This window comes from Boleophthalmus pectinirostris, unplaced genomic scaffold (genome assembly GCF_026225935.1).
Source record: "Boleophthalmus pectinirostris isolate CB_2022bp ecotype Guang Dong unplaced genomic scaffold, ASM2622593v1 HiC_scaffold_1, whole genome shotgun sequence".
NCBI classification, from domain to species: Eukaryota; Metazoa; Chordata; class Actinopteri; order Gobiiformes; family Gobiidae; genus Boleophthalmus; species Boleophthalmus pectinirostris.
Window position 1 is genome coordinate 15,343,071 of NW_026570970.1, and position 20,990 is coordinate 15,364,060.

A 20,990-nucleotide genomic window follows, 5' to 3' on the forward strand; every position below is an offset into this window, starting at 1 on the left:
CACTTTAAACATATCCATCTAGCATTTATTCATTATGAGTGTTACAATACAATACAATATGATACAATAATTCTCTATGGGAATAGGGACGACTGTCCGCAGATCTACGCTTTGAGTTGCATTTTTTGTATGAAAAGCGCTCTATAAATAAAGTTTGATTGATTGATTGATTGTAATGTAGCATAGTGCTGTAACCTGCTTGTGTCTCTCATGTTAGATAAGTGGAGGGCCGATTAAGGGCCATAGACTGATGGTTAATACAGTAAATAATTCAAATATGCGCATTTATAAACAGGTTAAAATGAGAAACCAGAACCTTAACCAAGCTTAGACCCTCAAACGGACACATTTAATATTTGAGGAAATATGACTTGAGGAAATATGGGCCAATTCACCTTGAAGTCTGAGGACCAAGAAAGAAAAATTAATCTGAGGGCCGCATTTGGCTCCTGGGCCATAGTTTGGACATGCCAGTTCTGGACAAAGCCATAGCAGGTGACGGACCCTCCACTATAAATGCTACACAGAGCACCTTTAAAGCTCACAAGAATCCATTTTTATGTATTATAGGCCCTTTAACCACATCCCTCTCATGTGTAATACTTTTCCCTGTATACATTGATACACATTGTCAGAAGCAGCTTCCCCCTCCCCTCCTGCCCCCCTCCTCCCTCGGGAATCACTGCCACATTAGCTCCCTGATAGATACTGATGCTCCATTGTGCATTTCAACTCTGTAATGAAATGATGATGATGATATTGACTTCCTGATTCCTCCCAGCCCTTCCCCCAATTCTCCAAACGCTCGTAGCCGAACACACACTATCTTAACTAATCTAGACATACTTGAGCGTAATGTACAAGTAGAAAATCTGTGGGTCAGCTTCCCTACGTAGCATTACACCCATGATAACAGAATCAATTGTACCACTTTAAAGGTCTGTAAAGCAATTATAATGGCTTACAATTATCTCAACAGCCTTCTTGTATTGACCACATGTCCAAAGCTTGACTAATCTCACCACAAAGTTACATTTAAGCAGAAGATTAAATAGGCTAATGACTGGGACTGGAGAATGTGCATGGCCAAACTGTGTAAACCTCTAATGTGGAGCTTGTTAAAGTTGAAAGGGGGACAGTAAATGTGTCAACAGGGTATTTTCTAAAAGGAATTAGCTTAGCATGAGCCCGGCAGCAATTACACAGCAGCAAATCAAGTGTGTGTGTGTGACGATTGCTATCATGCATGCTAAATGAACACAACAGCCTAAAGCGCATTACAGCTCTAATTGAAGTGGAACCAATGGATTCTTTCTTGTTTAAGTCTGTTGTTTTTTCCTTTTTTGACTGGTTGAAGCAGAAAACCAGAAAAGCATGGATTCATGAAAGTGTAAACAACAGCTCTGAGTTGAAAAGTGTAGATTTAATCAGGCTACTCAGTGCCCACTCGGGCTACTGTGGGACGTTTGTGTTCTCTGACTCATGTGTGAAATCCTTTGTTGATAGATTTTGGGATCTTACAAATATTTGCTTTTTGCTGTCATAATGTTCAAATGATCAGACTAAATCAAGCTTTAAAAAATGTGCTAATGAATGAAAAATTGTATTAGTCATGTAGTTTTCAACCTTTTTTTCTATTTTTTACCTCGCTGGAGTATATGGAGTTTAAAAACACAGGGAAGCATTTCCTGTATTTCCTCATGACATCACAAGGTGGAACAGCGTGTTTTCTGTTTGAGAGATAAACTTGGCCTCAATATACAGGATTTGTGTGTTAAACATGACTGAATGCACAGAATCACAAGTGGAAATTTATTACCAGATTTTTTAAAATTCCAGATATAACTCCTAAGATGGGAACAATACATTCTGGCTTATGCTGGGTGAAACTGTGGCGTCGTCAATGCTAACCATACTCAAATATTTTGGCATTGTCCTAAACTAGATTTGTTTTGGAAGGAAGTTTTTGATGGCCTAAAAGTTATTTTTAATCAACATAATCCATCTCCCCCGGTAGTAGCAGTGTTAGGAGCAGTATATCTGCAAGTAACAACAAGCGAAATGAAAAATACCTTTTGAATATTCTACTTACTGCTGCCTTAAATGTATAACCATCAGATAGCTCAAACCAGATCCACCTTCTTATAACATATGGATTCAGAAAATATGGGATATATAACAAATGGAGCAGATAACATATTCTTTAAGGATTCAAAAACCCATATTTATGAAGCATTGGAAACCTGTTTTGCCTTTGTTAATACAGTAGAGATGACATGGGGCTTCTTTTATAAGTGGCTCTGATATATAAAGAGTGGACATTTAATTATGTCATTGTTACCCTGTTGTTTGCTTGTTTCTTTTTTTTACAAACTTAAATTGTTTGTATATTGTATTGTAAAAGAAAGAAAGAAAGAAAATGGAAATGTTTGCATTGATTTAAACCATTGTATTATTGCTGAAAAAGAAAATAAAAATTAAGTTAAAAAAAACATGTGAATGAAACAAAACACAACTCCAGGTATGTTTGTGATGAGGAAAAAACATTATAACACAGATCAAAGATAGGTAAATTTAATGCCATACTGTGGATCATTTCAGGCAGTGCCAGACATAAACAAGGAAACTATCAAACTTGTGAAGAGCTGTTCCCTTTTCAGTCAAGAAAAGAAAAAAAGATATTGATGTATTTCCAGTACTGTGGCGTTCTCTAGATATTGAGCGCAAGATGGACTCAGTAATTTACAACTTTCTCTTTCTTATACTTGCCCCTTCCTACAGCAGTCTAAACCTCAAACTGAGCACTTCTTGGCAGCATTAGACTCCATGCAGGGACGAATAGACATAAATCTAAACGTGCTTATTTCCCACAACTGGGAGAAAAGGAACAATGATGGGCGAGTTTGGAAGCGTCAGCAGCTCGCGCAGGAATACAGAGTTTATTTATCTTCTGCCTGGAGCTTGAGCAAGTGTCATTGCACAAAACATAAGGCCTTGGTTGTAAATAAGGGCATGTAAAGATTTGTTGGAACAAGAATAATTCAACCTCAGGATAACTGTGATGGCCCCATGATCGATAAATAAGTCAGGCAGAGTTTATGATGCCAAAAATAGCAGACTTGTACTAAATGTAACACCTCCTAACCTATTGTGTTCACATAAAACAACATGCAGTGACTTTAAATCATGGGCTACTGTGGGATGTAACTGAATACATGAACTGAAAATACAGAATACTCATTTTTATTAACAGTATTCTGGTACAGTTACTTTTTCGTTTGGTGCTATGCAAAAATGCAAAAAATTCAGATTCTACAGTGTGATGTGGGGCAAGAGAGAGTTGTTCCCATTGATTACATTGTACTTTGTCATGAAATATCTAAAAGGCAAATTCACAAATGCTAAACCTAGTGATTTTTGTTAAATATTATGGGCCTATAGAATGGTGTGATATCTTCTGAAACCCAGCAACACAATTACTTTACTAAAATCAGAAAAAGAAATACAAGTCAGTACTTCATCGTGCAGTTTTGGCTTAGAAAACAAGAAAACAATTGGACATGAATGCATAACAAACAATAAAAATAAAGCTGTTTGCAATTATATGCCATGTTTTTATACACTATAATATAATACAACTTGATGTAAAAGTATTCAGAATACAGTTACTACTACAGTAACGGAATACATTACAAAATAAAACTGACTGTAGGTATTCAGCATTCTGTAACTAAATACATTTTCAAAGTGTTATTCCCATCACTGTGCTCTAGAAATGATTATATTTTAAACCAAATGAAACTGCACATCGCACTCAGCTTTTCAATTCTGCAGCAGCGACAGAAAATAATACGCTTCCAAGATTGTTTTAGTTTGATATTGGCTTTACCCCAGATGCCCTTCCTGCTCTAACCTTTTTGTTTACCTGGGTTTATGGAAGAACACTTAGAGTTAGAGTTACTTTATTTGAACAGTTTAAAATTCAAGAAAGCACAACATATAGTCTCTCTATACTTGTCTAGACATTCAAAGCATGTGCATTTAATGAAAAGAAAGACAAAAAAAAAAGTTTAAAACATTCAAGAGTAAAATCGGTCCCTTTGTGCTTTATTTCAGAATCAAAATAGTTATAGTCAACATACAAAATAAAATGTTTTGATGAAACGATTTGTGAGTAGCTAGTAACTACAAGACACCTCTTCTTCTAAGTTCCCATATATCAGACTATATTCTCTATACCATTGTTACCCAAAGACTGGGTCGCGATCCTCAGGTGTGTCGCAAGAGAATTTTTGGGGTCGCCTTATCACGATCTGCAATATATAGTTCTGACACATGAGAGCAAGTGAATATCCTGTCTTCAGTAAGGCCTGTATTTCTATGCTTATTCTGTGTCTTACTACATATATGTGTGAACTGGGACATTCTGTGCTCACAGAAATGAAAGACAAAGCACAGAAACAGACTGAATGCTGTGCCTGATCTGCTGCTGCACTCTCCTCCTGCACCCCGGACGGAAACACGCTACAAAAATGCAGACAGACCCACCTATCTCTTTAGAAATATTGAAATGTTAAGACATGTTTTGTATAATTTCTAATATTTATGTAATTATTTTATTGATTAATTTGTTCCAATATTGCTGGTTCAATTGAATGTTGAAAAGAAAAAGAAATGGGCTACATTTAATGTCCAAATAGGCGACTTATAGATCCCTTTTATTGCAGACACGATCACTCAGTCAACAATAAAATATCCTTATTAATGTTCAATAATGGTCAAATCCAAGTTCATTTTGTGATTTACAAATGTCTATTGTCTTGGATCGGGAAGGTTTGTGACTTTTAAAATGTGGGTCTCCAGAAAAAAGTTTGGGAAACACTGCTCTATACTATAGTCAGCCCCATACTGATAGCATTTCCTCTGCTCTCCTCTGGCGTCTCTAAACCCAGAGACACTGCTGAGAGTGACAGGCAGACAATGATTGATTTAGGGAAACACAGACCTAGTTCAGAACACATTATTTGATAAGGTCCCCTGCATTAGACAAACAGCCCTATACATACATTGATCTATCCCTCCCTCTGCTCTTGTTTATAGACCTGGTGTTATCTGCAGCATATCCGGCTTCATCAGTAGCACGTCTTTTTTCTGCTCTGTGGTGAGTGTATGGGACTGAATCAAGAGCAGCAAATTGGATATAAATAAGGGAATAACCATAAAGTGTGAGCCAGGGGTGATAATTGTGGAGATAAGGCTAATGCTGAGTCTGCAGTCTCCACAAATGTAAAATGCATTCAAAAATATAGTTCTCCTTATCATGCTGCTGCCGACCAAATGATTATAAGCACTTTGCAAAAAAAAAAAAAAAAAAAAAAAAAAAAAAAAGGCACAGGTCTTATAGACTACTGTAAAAGCATGTCTCAGCAGTAGAAATACAACTTGAACATTTAATAACAGTAAATTGGGTTCTATCATTGCAGAACTATGACAAATGTTTTGATTATGTTCTACTACAACATGTCCAGTGCCCATTTTACTAGTTATAACTTCTTGCAATCATTCTATAATTATGATTCATGTGAGCCAATGAAATAAAGAAAGATAATGAAAGACATTACTGCACAAATGAATGCCGTCTGCGATCTACAGTTATTGTAATTCCATGTTTTAACAACAGAGGGAGACAAAGTTCTATTTGTGGATTTAGTCTCGGTCTTTTGTAGTGGTGTTTTACGATCCATAAAAATGTGTTCGCAAGTGTCCGAGTGTAAATGCCTCAAACCTCCAATACTAATGCTGCATTAGCTGATCACTGTACAGCCTACGCATACATTTAAACTCTGATTAAAATACGTCAGTCGAATAACATAAGGAGAATAATTCACAAAAATGTATGGCAGCTTTTGTGAGTCAGAAAGAAACACCTTCAGAACATCTTCTGTTAAATTTAATGTTAACCTGATCAGAAGAACCAAAATGACCAAAGATATTGGAGTAATTTAGATAGACATTAAATATTAAATTAAAATTAAATTAAAGACTCAAATATAAAATATATTAAACTAATTGTTTTATACTCATGTAATACACAGTGTAGTCTGCCAGGGTAACGCGAGTTTTACAGCGGAAGTGTTGGAGAACCAGGAACCATAACAGCGGTGAGCGTGACCGCGCGCACAGTCGCCTCTTTCACTGAAAAGCGCAGCGAACTCCCCAGAGGATCCTCACGGAGCCGGGGACACATGGGGGGCTCTCAGAGCGCGGAGTTCCCTGGTGGAGGCACAGAAGGGTACCACGTCCTCAGAGTAAGAATCTTTGTATCTCCCAAGTGTGTGGCATCAGTATCACAGCACCGTGGCGCTGTGGAGGAAACGCACTTACAAGGAGTGCGACTACGATATGATGATGGCAATTTAATAAACTAGTAAATCATAAACAGAATATAAATAATAATCCTGCCGGACATATGCTGTGGTCTCCTTTTCAAACAGTGACGTAGCCTGTATAAAACAATTACCCGTGCTGCTCTGCTCAGAACATGACTTACTTTTACGCACAAGCTCAGATCTTTTTTTTTTTTTTTTTCTTAATTGAGGCTTGTTTTGTCCATCTGATGTCAAACACATGACTACTGATAGCATGGTCGTGGCCTACACTATTATCCACCACCAATGTGTAAATCTACATTCTAACTGGAATAACCGGTGTGCCTGCTTTCACACCTTTGAGTCGCGTCTAGGAATTTTCCCCTGTCACTAACAAGTTTTTTTTTCGTTTTCGTTTAAATTTCCTTTGATAAATAATTTGTTTTAATGTATGCTACAGTATTCCAACATGCATATTTATCTATGGAGTGTCACTGTTCCCAGGTGCATGAGAACTCCCCTGGAAGGAAAGCAGGACTTGAGCCATTCTTTGATTTCATCATCTCTGTTTGTGACATGAGAATGGTAATGCTTGGATGTATTTTTTTATTGTAAGCAGCTGCTCTTTGTATGCCCCACACTCATGTTGTGTTCTGTTCAGAATAAAGATAATGACACCCTGAAGGAGCTGCTGACTGCGCGTGTGGAGAGACCAGTGCAGATGTTGGTGTACAGCAGTAAAACTTTGAGAGTCAGAGAGACCACAGTTACTCCCAGTACAGTGTGGGGAGGCCCGGGCCTGCTCGGGATCACCATCCGCTTCGGCAGGTTTGAGGGGGTCAGTGACAGTGTGTGGCATGTCCTGGAGGTCTATCCAAACTCCCCTGCTGCAGAGGCTGGTCTGAAGAGCAATTCTGACTACATCATAGGAGCAGATACATCTGTGATTGAGGTCAGTCCACTATAGCTGCACATATATAGACATGAGACATTATGGATCATTTAACCTGAGTGTGCTCTTCAAACAGGGTGAGGACCTGTTCTCTCTCATCCTGAAGGGGGAGGGCAAACAGCTAACGCTCTATGTATATAACACTGACAGAGACGACTGTCGGGAGGTGGTCATCACGCCTGACTGTGAGTGGGGTGGAGAGGGCAGGTGAGCCCACAAGCTATGGTCAGATACAGCCTGGATTTATACTACTAATACTGTCATAAAATGGATGTTTCAGGCACACTTAAGAGCCCACTTACCATTTCACTTCAACAAACCATAAATCAGTCACTTTGCTGCATCACTGCTCTGTCTGTTCTGTTTTTTTAGGTTTAACTGACTAAATACACGAGGCATAACTGATACACCTTAAGCTCAGAATACAGCTGCAGCACTCAACACAATGTTTCATTTGATCCTGCATAAAAATAATCAGCTGTTTTTATGGCTGCTGGATGCAGAATGTCCAGCATGTGTCACCATGACTTGAATGTATTATTATTAAGTGTGTATGTGTGTGTGTGTTTGTGTGTAGTTCTTTATATGAATGTTCCTCTGACAACCGCCTGTCTTGTCCTTCTGTGTTGTCTAGCCTAGGTTGTAGCATTGGGTATGGTTACTTGCACAGAATACCTACACATCTTAACAGTATTTCATCAGAGACACCAAGTGAATCCTTACATATACACAAAAATGGCTTCACAGAGGTAATGGTCACACTTCAAAACCGCTTTCTTAAACTGTTATGCAGGTGTGGCTGACATGTGGATGTTTGTCAGGTTCCCCTCTCTGGAGTCATGTCTACTGTTCCTGTCCCTGTCCCTGTCTCTGTCCCAGTCTCTGCAGTGGACCTGCCCCTCACCAGTGTTAGTGTCAGTGCTGAGCCTCCAGCCTCTGTGAAGAGTCCCTCACAGACAGGTGGGCATTTATGGCACATGGAGCTCATAGGTGCATATTACCATTACGATTACTCTGTCACCTAAAACATTCTGATTACAGATATTCCTACAGTCTTGATATCAAACCATGCTCCTTTATCGGATAGCCATGCTCCCCAACTACCCGGTTGGTAGATTTGTTATTTTTCTTTGTAACATTTGTGTAGACTTTGAATTTTAACTGTGTTTAGTTTGAGTCAGATCAAATGTCATTATAGTCATCTAATATATCACACCTAAATGCATATTATGAAAGTACCTGTATTTCAGGGATATCTAATATGTACAAAAAAATAATTTTCTTCTTTTACACTTTTCTATTCCACAGATCTTTCTCCTCCTGACCAGTGCTCCAGTGTGACGCCCGAGGTCACGTCTAACGTCAGTCATAAAGGCTCAGTAAATATCAACATGTCTATGGGCCTTTAGTAATGGAAATGCAAAACTAAATTCCTCTGCTTTGAAGATCACAACTGCTAAGTGTTACAGAGCAACTCTTATAGGAGTTGGTGGCAGTTTGACATTTTTGTATACGGCTTAGTGTAAATTAAGCAGTGATGTTTAATATCTTTATAGTATACTATGCAACTTGTTACAATATGGAAAGTTTACAATTTTTTTTACAATTATACTACAAATAAAATGTATTGTTGAAATTAATTAATCCTTTTACTCTGATCAGATTGTCACCTTTCCTTACAATGAGCCACAATTATGAGGTAACACCACACCCCTCCTTTCTTCAATCCTAATTTATCTGTTTTTTTTTTAAACTGTAGCCTAAATTGGTTCTGAATGCATTTTCTGAATGCTAAATCTTTGTGTAGATATTTGATCTGCAATACCCAACGTAACCATTGAGTGTCAGTAAAATAAAACTAAACTTTTATAATTTTCAACAATAACATCAATCACATGACCACTAGCGCAGAGTTTCCTGGCATTTTATTCACTCTTAGCGGACCTGTACAATTTGTACCCGAAGTGGAACATACAGCCCTTGAAAAAGTAAGAGCAAAGCAGCAAATTAAACCACCCCAGGACCTGACTGAGAGGGGCAGATCTCCACTTAATACACATTACTGCTGCAATTTTTATCTGAAAATTCACCTGTACAGCATATACAGTTTCCAATTTATTTGATAATTATTATTCCTGCATAGGATTTTGTACATAGCAATTTTCTACATTTGGTTACTTTGTGCATTTATTGTTAAGTATGCAGCCCCATCTACATTTGTATGCTACACATTACATTCTCATGGCTAACTCAAATTAAAGCCTAGACATTTGTGAACACAAATTTAAAACCTTGGTAGTTCTACGTGAAGATGACAGTTTTCTCACAGTAAATTAACTTCTAGCAGCTCAATATCATTTGCACTCTGGGCCAGACAGTGTTCATATTTTGTCACTTTTAACACTGGACCGCCAAGTCTCCCTTCGGCCCTTTAAGGCTTTCTCCATCTGAAATGTCTCAACAGTCGCGTATTCTTCATGGTACAACTTCAGTGCTTGTGTCAGACCATTAAGAAGGTCTCCATGTTCATCAAGTGTCCTCTCCTTTGATCGAGCCTTGGTAAACAATAACAAGCCCGGCACAGGTCTGAGAAGACCCACCCTTCTTCTCCCACTGTTGGCTGTTGGTTCCCCCTTTAGGTCCGTCTGGCTTTGGGGTTCAGTAGGAGATGATGCTGGAGGGAGCAGGAGCTGACATGGCAGCATTCACGTGCAGGTTTCCGGATGAGCTGGACCTCCTCATGTGGGGGAGCAGGTATGGATCGCTCCCCAACTGGTGCACATCGATGCGGTCCTCCTTCCTGTACGCCAAGCACCGTCTGATGAAAGCCTACGGGGGAAGGGGGGGCTTAGTGAGTGGGCTTTGGTTTAAAATGAAGTATAAATTAATATGATGTACCTTAGCTTCATTACTGGAAACAGGTTTGACAGGAAACTGTACATCTGTTGCTTTCAGGATGGTGTTTTCTTGAAGGATATCCTGTTGCGACTGATTGTGGCCAAAAGGCTAGGAAAAAAACAACAACAAAAAAACGTAAAACTCTAAAAGACCCTATACTTCTTTCCCATGTATTTAAGCAATATTGCCCTATTGCAGATATATTGTATAAGCAGCTCTTGAGGTCAAAATAAGTCAGCTGCATGGTGTCTGCATCTACTTATAAAGTGTTTTGTTGTTAAACAATCATGAAGTGTATGATGTGAGGAATAACTTTGGACCACTGTAAACAATTTAAAATGAACTAGTTCTGTTTTTCACTTTTGTAAAGACAACATAAGTTGATATGTCTAAAGGTTCAGAAGTGTTTTTCATTTTGGTGTTCACTTAGTTTTAAGGTTTCCGTTAGGTTTTGTTACCATTATCAACTATAAGAAATACAAATCTCATTAGATTGACTTTGTGTATTGTAAATATACCACTTCAATTAATTTTATGTTTTACCTTCCTTCCATAAAGACACTGGAAAAAGATGACACCCACAGACCACACGTCCACCTTATTGGAAATCTTTGGCGGCTCTTTACCAACCACAAAACACTCAGGAGGCAGATACCTGGAATATTATGATTAATAAGGTTAATTAGAATGTAATCATTTTAAAATCATGTAATAAGGCTTTAAACATTTACCAGTATGTCCCTGCTCCCTGTGATGTCAGGTCCATCCCATCTACACCATAGTTGTCGTCATCCATGATTTTTGACAAACCAAAATCTGTAATTTTTATCTCTCCACAAGCTGTACCATCCACCAACAAGATATTGCCTGCATTAGAAAAACATGTCAGTTTGATTTGTCTTATAAATACATTGAAATGCATAAATTCACAAATATTTCTGAACAGTATTACCTGGTTTGAGGTCATAATGGATGATCGGTGGCTTGATTTCATTCAGATATTTAAGTGCATTCACAATTTGCATTACTATGGATCGGGCTTCCTTCTCAGACATTAGCTTATGTTGTTTCAAGTAGAAATCCAAGTCATTGCCTTCGCAGTACTCCATAACGGTGCAAAACCTACACAAACAAATATTAAAGGGCCCATATTACGCTATTTTCTGACCTATATTATAACGTTTCCTCGTCAAAAAAGTAACTGAAGTTGTCTTTTGTTTCATTCACACAATTAACATACATATTTAGGCTGAGTTCTCTGAAAATGAAAACAGTCATACAGTAAGTGCTCCACTGTATTTTTAAACTCTATACACCTTCACTAGAATCATTTGGTTAATTTCAGCCCTGGAGTTACTTATCTTGACTAAACAAAAAGGTAAAAGGTAGCTGTTAACTTGAAAACTACCACTACATAACAAGTGGTACAGAACATTTTGAGCTCACAAGAGTCAGGATATTGATTTGGTACAAGTTTTAAAAAGAAGGTAGTGGCGAAGTACTTACGTGTCTGTGTCCAGTGAAAAGTAGTCATAAAGTTTGACGATGCGGGGATGGTCCAGCTCCTTGTGTATTCTGTACTCTCGACATGCGTGCCTGTGGAGAGGGAGGTAATTACGCTTTGATTAGCTTCCCGAGCAGGAGGGTGCAGGTGCTGTATGCAGAGCCAATAGTGAACCATTCAAGCTTATGGAGAAAAACAACAATCCACCTGCAGCTATGTGCACCGGAGCAGCAAATCCATTACAACGTATAAAACAGCAATTATATACAGCAGATGAGACAGGGTTTAGAAATGACTTTGGTCCCACATACTTGTGATAGTTCTCCTTCTTCTCCTCGCGCCAGTTCTTGTTAAGTTGGTGGATTTTCACAGCAGCATACCGTTGCTCAATCAAGTCGAAAGCCTGCGTCAAACCAAAAAAGGAGGCTGATTACTGCAGGGCCTTCAAAGTTGGTCATTATGAATCATGGGAACATTTACTTGCCTTGTAAACTTCACTGAAACCTCCTCTACCTAAAAGATGTAGGAGCAGGTATCGCTCATTCAGCGTTGGGTGGTCTTTAAATCTGTGAACAGACAAATGGAACATGAACGACGACAGTTTCTCAATGCACAGTCAAATCACAAATGAACATTTTAGTGAGCAAGATTATTAATCCATAATTTAAGAAAAGATAATAATCAAAGTAATGAAATAGCAATGCAGTGTAGTGTTTTGTAGACAGTTTTCTATCAAAACCAGCATTCACAGCTGATCAATGGAGGAAATCACAAGAGTATCATCTATAAAAATATGGATCTTTTCAAAGTTTTTTTGTTCTTGAATTCTTATCACTCATTTTATTTTATTTTGTATTAAAAAATAAAATGTACTCCTGAGTATTTAGGCATTAACCATAACATGCCTTAATAATGATTTTACATTTTTTTTTACTTGTAAATTGTAATATTGATCCAAGAGAGGTTGATAACAGAAACTGAGATGTTCAACATCTGTAATTTCAGAGCATGGAGAGTAGAGAATTTAAAAAAAAATGTTTAATTGTTTTTATTAAATTTTTATTGTTCTGAAAGCGCTTGTATGACTGAGAGTAAGTTTTTGAATACAGAGTAGTGGGGAATAATAAAGGATGGATGAAATACGATATTATATGATATTTCTTCAACAGTCCAAGAGAAAGTAAAGTGGCAAAGGTTCCAGCTGATCTGAATAGTGGGAATTTTTAGACCTTCACAAAGTAAAGTACATCATTATTCAGTATCACCCGTCAGTGTAGCCGTTGACCTCATGTACGCATCTAGTCTCAATGTCAGTGCAGTAACTGTCAAAGACGTGGACTGAGACTTACTGTGAACTATCTTCATTATTTATTCTCTTCAGCTCCCGAATGTGAAGGTTGCGGACTCTCTCCAGACGTTCGAGCTCCGCCTGGATCTCAGCTTCTTCCTATAAATGATTCAGATGCACAAACACACAAACTCAGAGAGGAGCTTCAGAGCAGCCACTACAAGGAGAGTGGATCATCAAAACCACTAGTACACAGCTGACTAGTCCCACATTAAATATTCATGCTCGTCTTGGTGCAGAGTTTGTCAGGTTGGCCTACTCATCTAAAAAAAACAAAAAAAACAATGGGAAGACAGACGAAGGACAGGCCAATCTTGCTCAATTCACAACAAAGGTCTCGCAAGGCACTATGTTTGATAATGTGTAATTAAAGCTGTACTACGTAACTTTTCGGTTGGGGGCTTGTCACCTGCTTGCTTCTATGGATATGCCATTGTTCTGTTTCGATTGTTCCACAGTATGACATTAAACAGCTCTACCTTACATGTATTCAGGTGGTTTTATTGCTCAAAAATGCCTACAAAAACAGACATTCTGACTGAGCGGGGTTGCCTCTCCACAGATCTGACCAGTAACTTAGCCTGGTTTGATCTCCATGAAGATAGAAAGTAGTTCAAGCATTAACTCTTCATTAACTCTTTAATAATGTCCGCAAAGAAAAACATGACAAACCTTTTTGAGATGTCCAAGCCGTAGTTTGTAGATCTCTTCCTGTTCGTGGTACTCTGCTAGTGTCAGCCTTTGTAGGAAACAGGACAAAATTGAAAACTGTTGCGATTATAAAACTGTAATAATAAATATAGTCGTGGGTTTGGCTTACAGCTGAGGTAGGCTGGGTTTTACAAAGGGATCATTCTCTGCTCCATTCACTGCCTTGGTTTTGCGTTGCTTTGGCTCAGAGTTGGTGGTCGGTGACTGGGAGTTGCTCATAGAGGGAGGAGGCTTCCTCTTGGCAAGAAGTTTTCGTTGCCTCTCAATGTCCTCTCTTTGCTGGTTGATCCACTCCTGCTGTCTGAAAATACAAATAAAAAATATTTGGTACATTATTAAAGAACACATATTAACTATAATATACGTCAATGATGAATTTTACATTTTGTTAATTGTAAACCTTAACTGTATTGATCCAAGACTGCTTGATAATAGAAACTGCTCTGAGATGCCCAACCTATGACATTTCATAGTGAGAAGCAGATGTTCACATTTTTTATTGTTTTTATTTTATCTACATGCATGACTGAGCGTAATTTTTCTTACAAGTGAATACAGAATACAGTGGGGAATGATAGGGGATGGGTGAAATCTGATAGTTCTTCACCACTCAAGGATTTCGCAAACATGCATGAATCAACCAAAATATTTTGAGTAGGCTAATGATGAAGTTATAACGTCACTTTTATGTAATATGTCCCCCTTGAATATACTTTATCAGATTTGGATAAAATGTTGTGCCAGTTGTGCAACAAGATAAGAATGTATTGCAAATCAGACGAGGAATTACTTTTTATGTTAACAACACATGTACATAAGCAAATTACTCAAGCTTTTGTTTGAGTAGTTTGCTTGAGCAATTTTACTCATTATGGAACTGGTGACTGCTCGCTTTGGTTCCAGAACTGAAATTTCCATACATTTTCCCCTTACATTTTTCAAAAATTCTATTATTAAGAGTTCAAGGGTATCACAGAGGCTCAGATACTACAAATTTTTTTCATAACTTCGTGGTTTCTGAAGTTTCAGAAACAGATTTTAAACAAATTAAATGATAAGTCTTCAGCAGTTACAACATAACTTATTATCCCCGAGCAAGCTTTTGAACTTTTACTATTAAAAGATGCATTTTGTAACTTTGATTGGGGGTCTGTCATCTGCTTGTTTCTATGGATACGTCATTGCTCTGCTTGAAATGTTCCACAGTATGATATTGAACTACTATTCTACCTTACAATTATTCAATAACAGGTGATTTTATTGCTCAAAATTATCTAGAAAACTGTGAGCCGGGTTGCCTCTCCACAGATCTGACCTGTAACTTGGTCTGATTTGGTCTTCATGAAGATAGAAATGCCATACTGCGAAATATTCCAAACAAAGCATTTGACAGACCCTCCACCAGAAAAGTTATACAATGCATCTTTTTTTGGAAAGTCTATGAGAAAAATGGGAAATTTAGTTCCAGAAGCAAACGGTGGACGGTCACTGTTGAGCTCCATAACAAGATGCAAGCATTACGCCTATTTAGAAAGATGACAAAACATATGTCTATAAACACATTGCTATAAATGATAAATGACTGCTGTATTACATTATTATTGTTTCATTGTTGCTACCGAATGAAAATGAATGTCCTTCGGGATAAATAAAGTATTTATCTATCGATCATAGGTCTTACTTGACAAGGTTCTGGAAAGCGTAGCCATCCGTCCACTGTTCTGTGAATGAAGCTCCATGTCTGACTGTAGTGAAGTGGCCCAGTCGTAATCTGTCCTGCATACTTTTCTCTCGACAGGCCTGTTTCTCCTGTGTGCTCTGTGGACATTGGACAAGTCAATACTACTATCATACCCTCATTGTGTTCTAATGGATCACGTCAAGGCCAACACATACCTTTTCAATGAGCAATTTCTTACTCATAGTGATGCATTTATTCAAGCGTTCCTTGTACTTTTCAAGTAATTTCTGTTGTTCATCTATCTGCCTTCTGAGATCACAGTTTGCCTACAAGCCGAATAGAAAGACAGAGTGATTGATTGTGGACAAAAATGGTGCTCGGTTAAAGCGTATTTTTGTACTACAGCGATGCCATTTCCAGTAACATGGTGTGGTCTTTTGCTTACCCTCAGCAAATCGTCTATCCTGCCCTCTTTTTTCTCAAGGTCGAGGTTTTTAGTGCTTTCAAGCGCAGCCAACTTCAACACTGTAAGGTCAGTCTAAAAGGGTAAAGGAAGATTAGTTTCAAAAATAACAATACTTCTACCTACAAATTGGTTGTTTTCACACTCCCGGGGGTTGACTCACTTTCTTACAACAGAAATCTGCATAACAATATTGATTTTAGCCGAGCCCCATCTGTATTAAAGTTGCACTATGTAACTTTTTTGGTAGAAGATCCGTCACCTGCTTGTTTCTTTGGATATGTCAATGTTCTGCCTAAAATGTTCCACAGTATGATACTAAACAGCTTACATTTATTCAACTACAGGTGGTTTTACAGCTCAAAAATACCTAGACAAACAGGCATCCTGACTGTGAGCGGGGTTGCCTCTCCACAGATCTGACCTGTAACCTGGTTTGGTTTGATCTCCATGAAGATAGAAAGGTCTAATACCATACTGTGAAACATGTCAGACAAAGCAATAACATCTCCATGAAGAAAAGCATTTATGATGGACCCTCTGCCAGAACAGAAAAATTACACAATGCACATTTAAATATCAATGTCCAGTAGAATGTTGTGATGTCTGAAAACTGTAATGGTGTTCATTTCACTCACTTGAATGGATTTGACTGCGAGTTGCTTTGGGTGCGTCATGTGGTCCATAAAAGACAGGTTTGTTGGAGATGAGCTATTTTGTCTAACCTGAAAGAGAAGAGACTTTTCAGGAGCTGTGCTAAGTGGATGCTGATTTTATAACTGTGCAAAAGTGGGGCGTACAGAGGTGCCCTGAGCAGAGTGGGAATGCGAGTTCTGGGGAGAGCGGATCATCGACGGGAGACCTCTCACGGGACTGGACCCATTTCCTCCTTGGAACTAAGAGTCACACAGAAGAACAGAGGAGGTCACTTTCAAATCACCGTATTTTTAACAAGACAATACAGACAGTGATGGGAAGAATAATTTGAAAATGTTGTCACAGAATACTGAATATTGCCATTAAAATGTATTTTGTAGTCAGATACATGGTCAAATCAGAAAACTCGTACTCTGAATACTTAGAATACTTTTACACAAAGCTGCATTCATATTGTAAAGATGCAACATTGTATTAATAACAGCTTTATATTTGTTTCACGGTTTTTCAATCACCAACTGGAATTGGAAACCCCTCACCACAAGGGCACAGTTGTCTCAGTTTCTCATTAGTTAGGTGCAGTTTGAAGCCATAATTACATGAACAAATACCATAATGTATTTAGAACTGCACTCTGAATACCATCAAATGAAAAAGTAACTGTACCAGTATACATTTATGTGAAATTAGTATTCAGAATACACATTCTACACGTATTAAGTTACTTCCCAACACTGGATACACATCACATACTTTTATTTCTACTTTTTCTGTATAGAAACTTACATCAAAATAGTCACTTATTTTGGGTCCCCGCACAGTTGATTTTCCTACAAAAGGAAGAACTGGACGTGAGAAAGAAGCTACCAGAAATAGCCGCAAAATAAGCCTCAGTCTAAAAAAATCTCACCTTGGCTACTCTCTGATTGGACGTCAGGTTTTCGTTTTCTTCCTCTGCTCGTTTCAGACTTTTTCTCTGGGGTCTGTAAAAATATTAATGGAAGAATTATCAGCTGTCTCATTATGTGACTATCACTACTACTTAATGTATGGGTTCTTATAATAGCTTTACCGAATATGCGGGAGAGCTACCCCTTTTCACTTCTGACCCCTGCAGAGAAAGAGTAGACGTAAGGAGGGTTTGATTTCTACATTATTGAGGATTGCATATAATTAAAGCGTTATTAAACATGTAATTTGAGATTTAATTAAAAGCACTGCTCAAATTTTATTTTCATATTATGCTATTGTCCCCATCTAACACAGATCTTGTGAGTTGTGTTTTGTTTCATTCACTGTTTAACAGGTTGTGTTCTTCTCTCAAACTGAAAATATGTGGTCATGTGGTAATACAGGAAGTGCTCTACTGTGTTTTTAAGCCCCATTCACCTCCACTAGAATCATTTGGATGATTTTGACCCCATCTCTAGAGAACTAAAAGGTAAAAGCTAGCTGTTAACAACCACTACATGACTTCTCAAGGTGTAACAGAGAATTTTGAGTTTTGGAGACAGACTAATAACAAAGGGTTACTAAAACACATCTTCAACTATGTTTTTGAGGAGGTAGCAACATTACAACATGGCTTTAAGGTCACACATAAATTTTGCATGTCTTTCTAAAATGATTCATTCTGTACCTCTGACTCCTTGTCGCTTGAGGATCCCAAGCTCCCAAAACTATGGTTTGAACATTCATTATTGGTCAAACCCTAAAAAACAGAACAGGTTAAACTTCCACACTGTAAATTCTCTGTACATCATGGGCCCATGACAAGCACTCACTTTGGTTCCTCCACTCTGACTGCCAGTGCTGCCCCCAGTGCTGCCACTGACCCCGCCCATAAAGCGTGCCTCCAGCAGCTCTTGTCTCCGAGGGTCCAGGCTGTGCAGCTCCTCCATGGTGCCTACAGAACAGCAGACACACATTTAGTCTGTACTTTAAACAAAGAAGATAGCACATTACATAGTACCAGCACTTCAATGATAGAGAGTCAGATTGTTTACACTGCGGGCCATTGTGTGAGAAGGGTCATTATTCAAACTGTGCTAGTAAAGTTCATATCTCGGAGTTGAAAAGACACAGAGGAAATGTATCAGCACAGTGTTATCCTGAGAATCCAGGAGCAATGTTTCAACTGCAGGCAATGATGAATGCAGCGCTCCGGAGGGACTGTTACGTGAGCTCACTGTGCTGCTGCAGACTTGGAGGGGTCTGCTCACTCACTGGCTGCTCCTGCTGCTGCCAAAACCTGGCCTTTAATCAAACTACCTCCATTTTGAAAGTACAAAGGCCTGCAGATCTCTGGCACCAGATACAGCATTGACTTCCAACAAAAAAGATAAATATTGAATTTATAGGAGATAAGACTTATACTGCCATTATCAGAATGCTATGACTTCTGTTTTGACTTGTTGACACATCTATTTTAGTACACAAGGATGTTTTAAATGTACTTAAGCACACTAATGCTTCCATTTAAAAGTGCTTGTAAGATCAGATGTGTAATAGTAATAATTATGACATAATTGTATATCAGTTTCAGACAACAAGCCAAAGTAATGCAAAAATGAAGATGCAAAGGATGGTAGGCTTTGTTTTTTTTAAAGTAAACTATAGTCTATTATTATGCATTTGTGGGTTAAAGTAAGGTGAATACAAAAAGCTATGACCCAAAAAGCAGAGTATTTTCCTTACAGGCAGCTCTATAGTATCAGTGCTGCATACACATCAGATGACAGTGTTAATACAAGTCAAACATCACAATTGTGCAGACAATTACTCAGAAACAGAGTATAGGACCCTCAACTCTGGCTATTCACATCACACTGGAGTGGACCCATAATGGCTGGAAAATGTCATATCTCCCAAAAGAATGGATTTTAGACCAACACTATGATGCTTTAGAACAGAATAATGAAGCAGGCTGCTGCAAGAATCCACTGCCAATTACTGTCAATCATGGATGCAACTGAGAAAACAACATGCTGCAAAGTTCTCAGATGTGAAGTCAAATTCTCAGTTCAATGCCAATCTTCTTTAAGTTCTTCAGCACTACCCTGCCTTTTGCAAGCCACCAACCCAACTATGCCCAGGTCAGAAGCCACAAAGCGAAGAGTATTTCCACAATGGTATCTTCACCAACAATCAGTCTGAGTTATGCTTTCCTGGAGGGTCAGATAAGGCTACCTGCCAGCACTGCAGTGGTGTCTCCGGCCAATAACCGAGAACAGGACAATACCTGAACATGGTAATTATACAGGCAGTGCAGTGCGTTGTGATTAAGGTCATGTACACAGGTAAATTGGGAGCGCAATACTGCAGACACATCAGTCAAAACAACAAAGAGTGCACCCCCGATGGTCTGATACACAGGGTTCTGCATGATACCGAACCTGTGATGAAACATTATATAGCACCAACAATGTACATTTGCTCCATCGCATAACTTTACATCGACACAACTTGGGTTAGCAATAGCAACGGGAGTATGCTGGATGAGGGATGCACGGACAAAAGCAAAACAACACTAGCGATCATCTACAATTATCCACCATAATGCACGGGTCTTTGGCTTGTGCACCGGCCTGGATAGATAGTCGTCCTGTGTCTTCAGTGCTAATAGCTAACAGCCAAAGCCTCAATGGACTTTGGAGCTGACAGTAACATTAGCTAGCAAGCAGGTTTCGCCACCAAGCTTTACTCAGTCGTTGCAATCAATTTCGCGCACATCCTGCTAAAAATACCTTCGACAACCATCAAGAAGAGGTAGATGCCTACTAAAATATTTCACGATACCTTCCCAGGCCTTCACCCCTGCCGTGGTATGTTGCTGAAAACACAGTCCGCTTCAGGGACGTGGAGAGCTGGGACCAAAGATGGCGTCCCCTCCAAACTTCCACTACTTTGGACACTCATCAAGCTACTTTTCGTGTAAAGGTGCTGTTTCACGCACCGTAAGTGTTTATCACTGTGGAAATCACCCCGTGGTGCGGCAGTCTTTCTTGCACATAGACACAACAACAATGTCGGGCTAAAATGTCTTCTTTTGTCTATTTTAGGGCACAAACCTCTTCACACCTCAACAGTGCGTCCTGCTCCACAGCCACCTCTCCGTCTTCAAGTGGTAGCCCATGAAACGTCATGCATCGTGTGCAAAAATCTTATCGCGAGGTGATGCACTTTTTCTCCTAACGTCAATGAAAACAAGGGGACAAAAATGCAGAGAATTTTCAAGAAGTTAGACGCGACAATGAACAATCCGAACAAATAAGCAGGGCATAGTTTTGCACATCGACTCTACACACTAACACGTGCAAGTTTATGCATGAAATTTAATATGCAGAATAAACTTTAATTGTCTCACAGTCCAAATCACAAATCATAGAAAAAGTTGTATTCTTTATTG

The 20,990-nt window shown here is 38.7% G+C and overlaps 2 protein-coding genes across 2 annotated transcripts; one reads left to right on the forward strand and one right to left on the reverse strand.

The window, feature by feature from the left end:
* The first annotated feature begins 6,143 nt into the window (after positions 1–6,143).
* LOC110166639 (Golgi reassembly-stacking protein 2) lies at positions 6,144–8,960 on the forward strand. Its single transcript, XM_020931920.2, has 8 exons — positions 6,144–6,308; positions 6,873–6,953; positions 7,030–7,320; positions 7,397–7,527; positions 7,955–8,069; positions 8,142–8,280; positions 8,362–8,427; positions 8,629–8,960. Exons 1-8 carry the CDS (start codon positions 6,246–6,248, stop codon positions 8,727–8,729), a joined length of 987 nt encoding a protein of 328 aa, XP_020787579.2. The 5' UTR covers positions 6,144–6,245; the 3' UTR covers positions 8,730–8,960.
* Positions 8,961–9,228: 268 nt separating this feature from the next.
* On the reverse strand, positions 9,229–20,684 carry tlk1a (tousled-like kinase 1a). Its single transcript, XM_020931782.2, is given in 24 exon segments — positions 9,229–10,149; positions 10,219–10,326; positions 10,762–10,873; positions 10,950–11,085; positions 11,171–11,340; positions 11,725–11,814; positions 12,034–12,125; positions 12,207–12,288; positions 13,072–13,169; positions 13,743–13,809; positions 13,891–14,082; positions 15,463–15,599; positions 15,678–15,788; positions 15,908–16,000; positions 16,564–16,650; positions 16,726–16,821; positions 17,369–17,412; positions 17,493–17,565; positions 17,655–17,693; positions 18,222–18,293; positions 18,367–18,488; positions 20,381–20,417; positions 20,419–20,457; positions 20,459–20,684. Coding segments are annotated over 24 exon segments (2,310 nt in total). The 5' UTR covers positions 20,501–20,684; the 3' UTR covers positions 9,229–9,978.
* Between the last annotated feature and the right edge of the window lie 306 nt (positions 20,685–20,990).

Bases quoted from the DNA above. Each gene is read 5' to 3' on its own strand.
- LOC110166639 (XM_020931920.2), top strand. From the start codon at position 6,246: ATGGGGGGCTCTCAGAGCGCGGAGTTCCCTGGTGGAGGCACAGAAGGG. The intron at 8,070-8,141 runs GTAATGGTCACA...GATGTTTGTCAG, and splicing joins ACAAAAATGGCTTCACAGAG to GTTCCCCTCTCTGGAGTCAT. The intron at 8,281-8,361 runs GTGGGCATTTAT...TTCTGATTACAG, and splicing joins GAAGAGTCCCTCACAGACAG to ATATTCCTACAGTCTTGATA.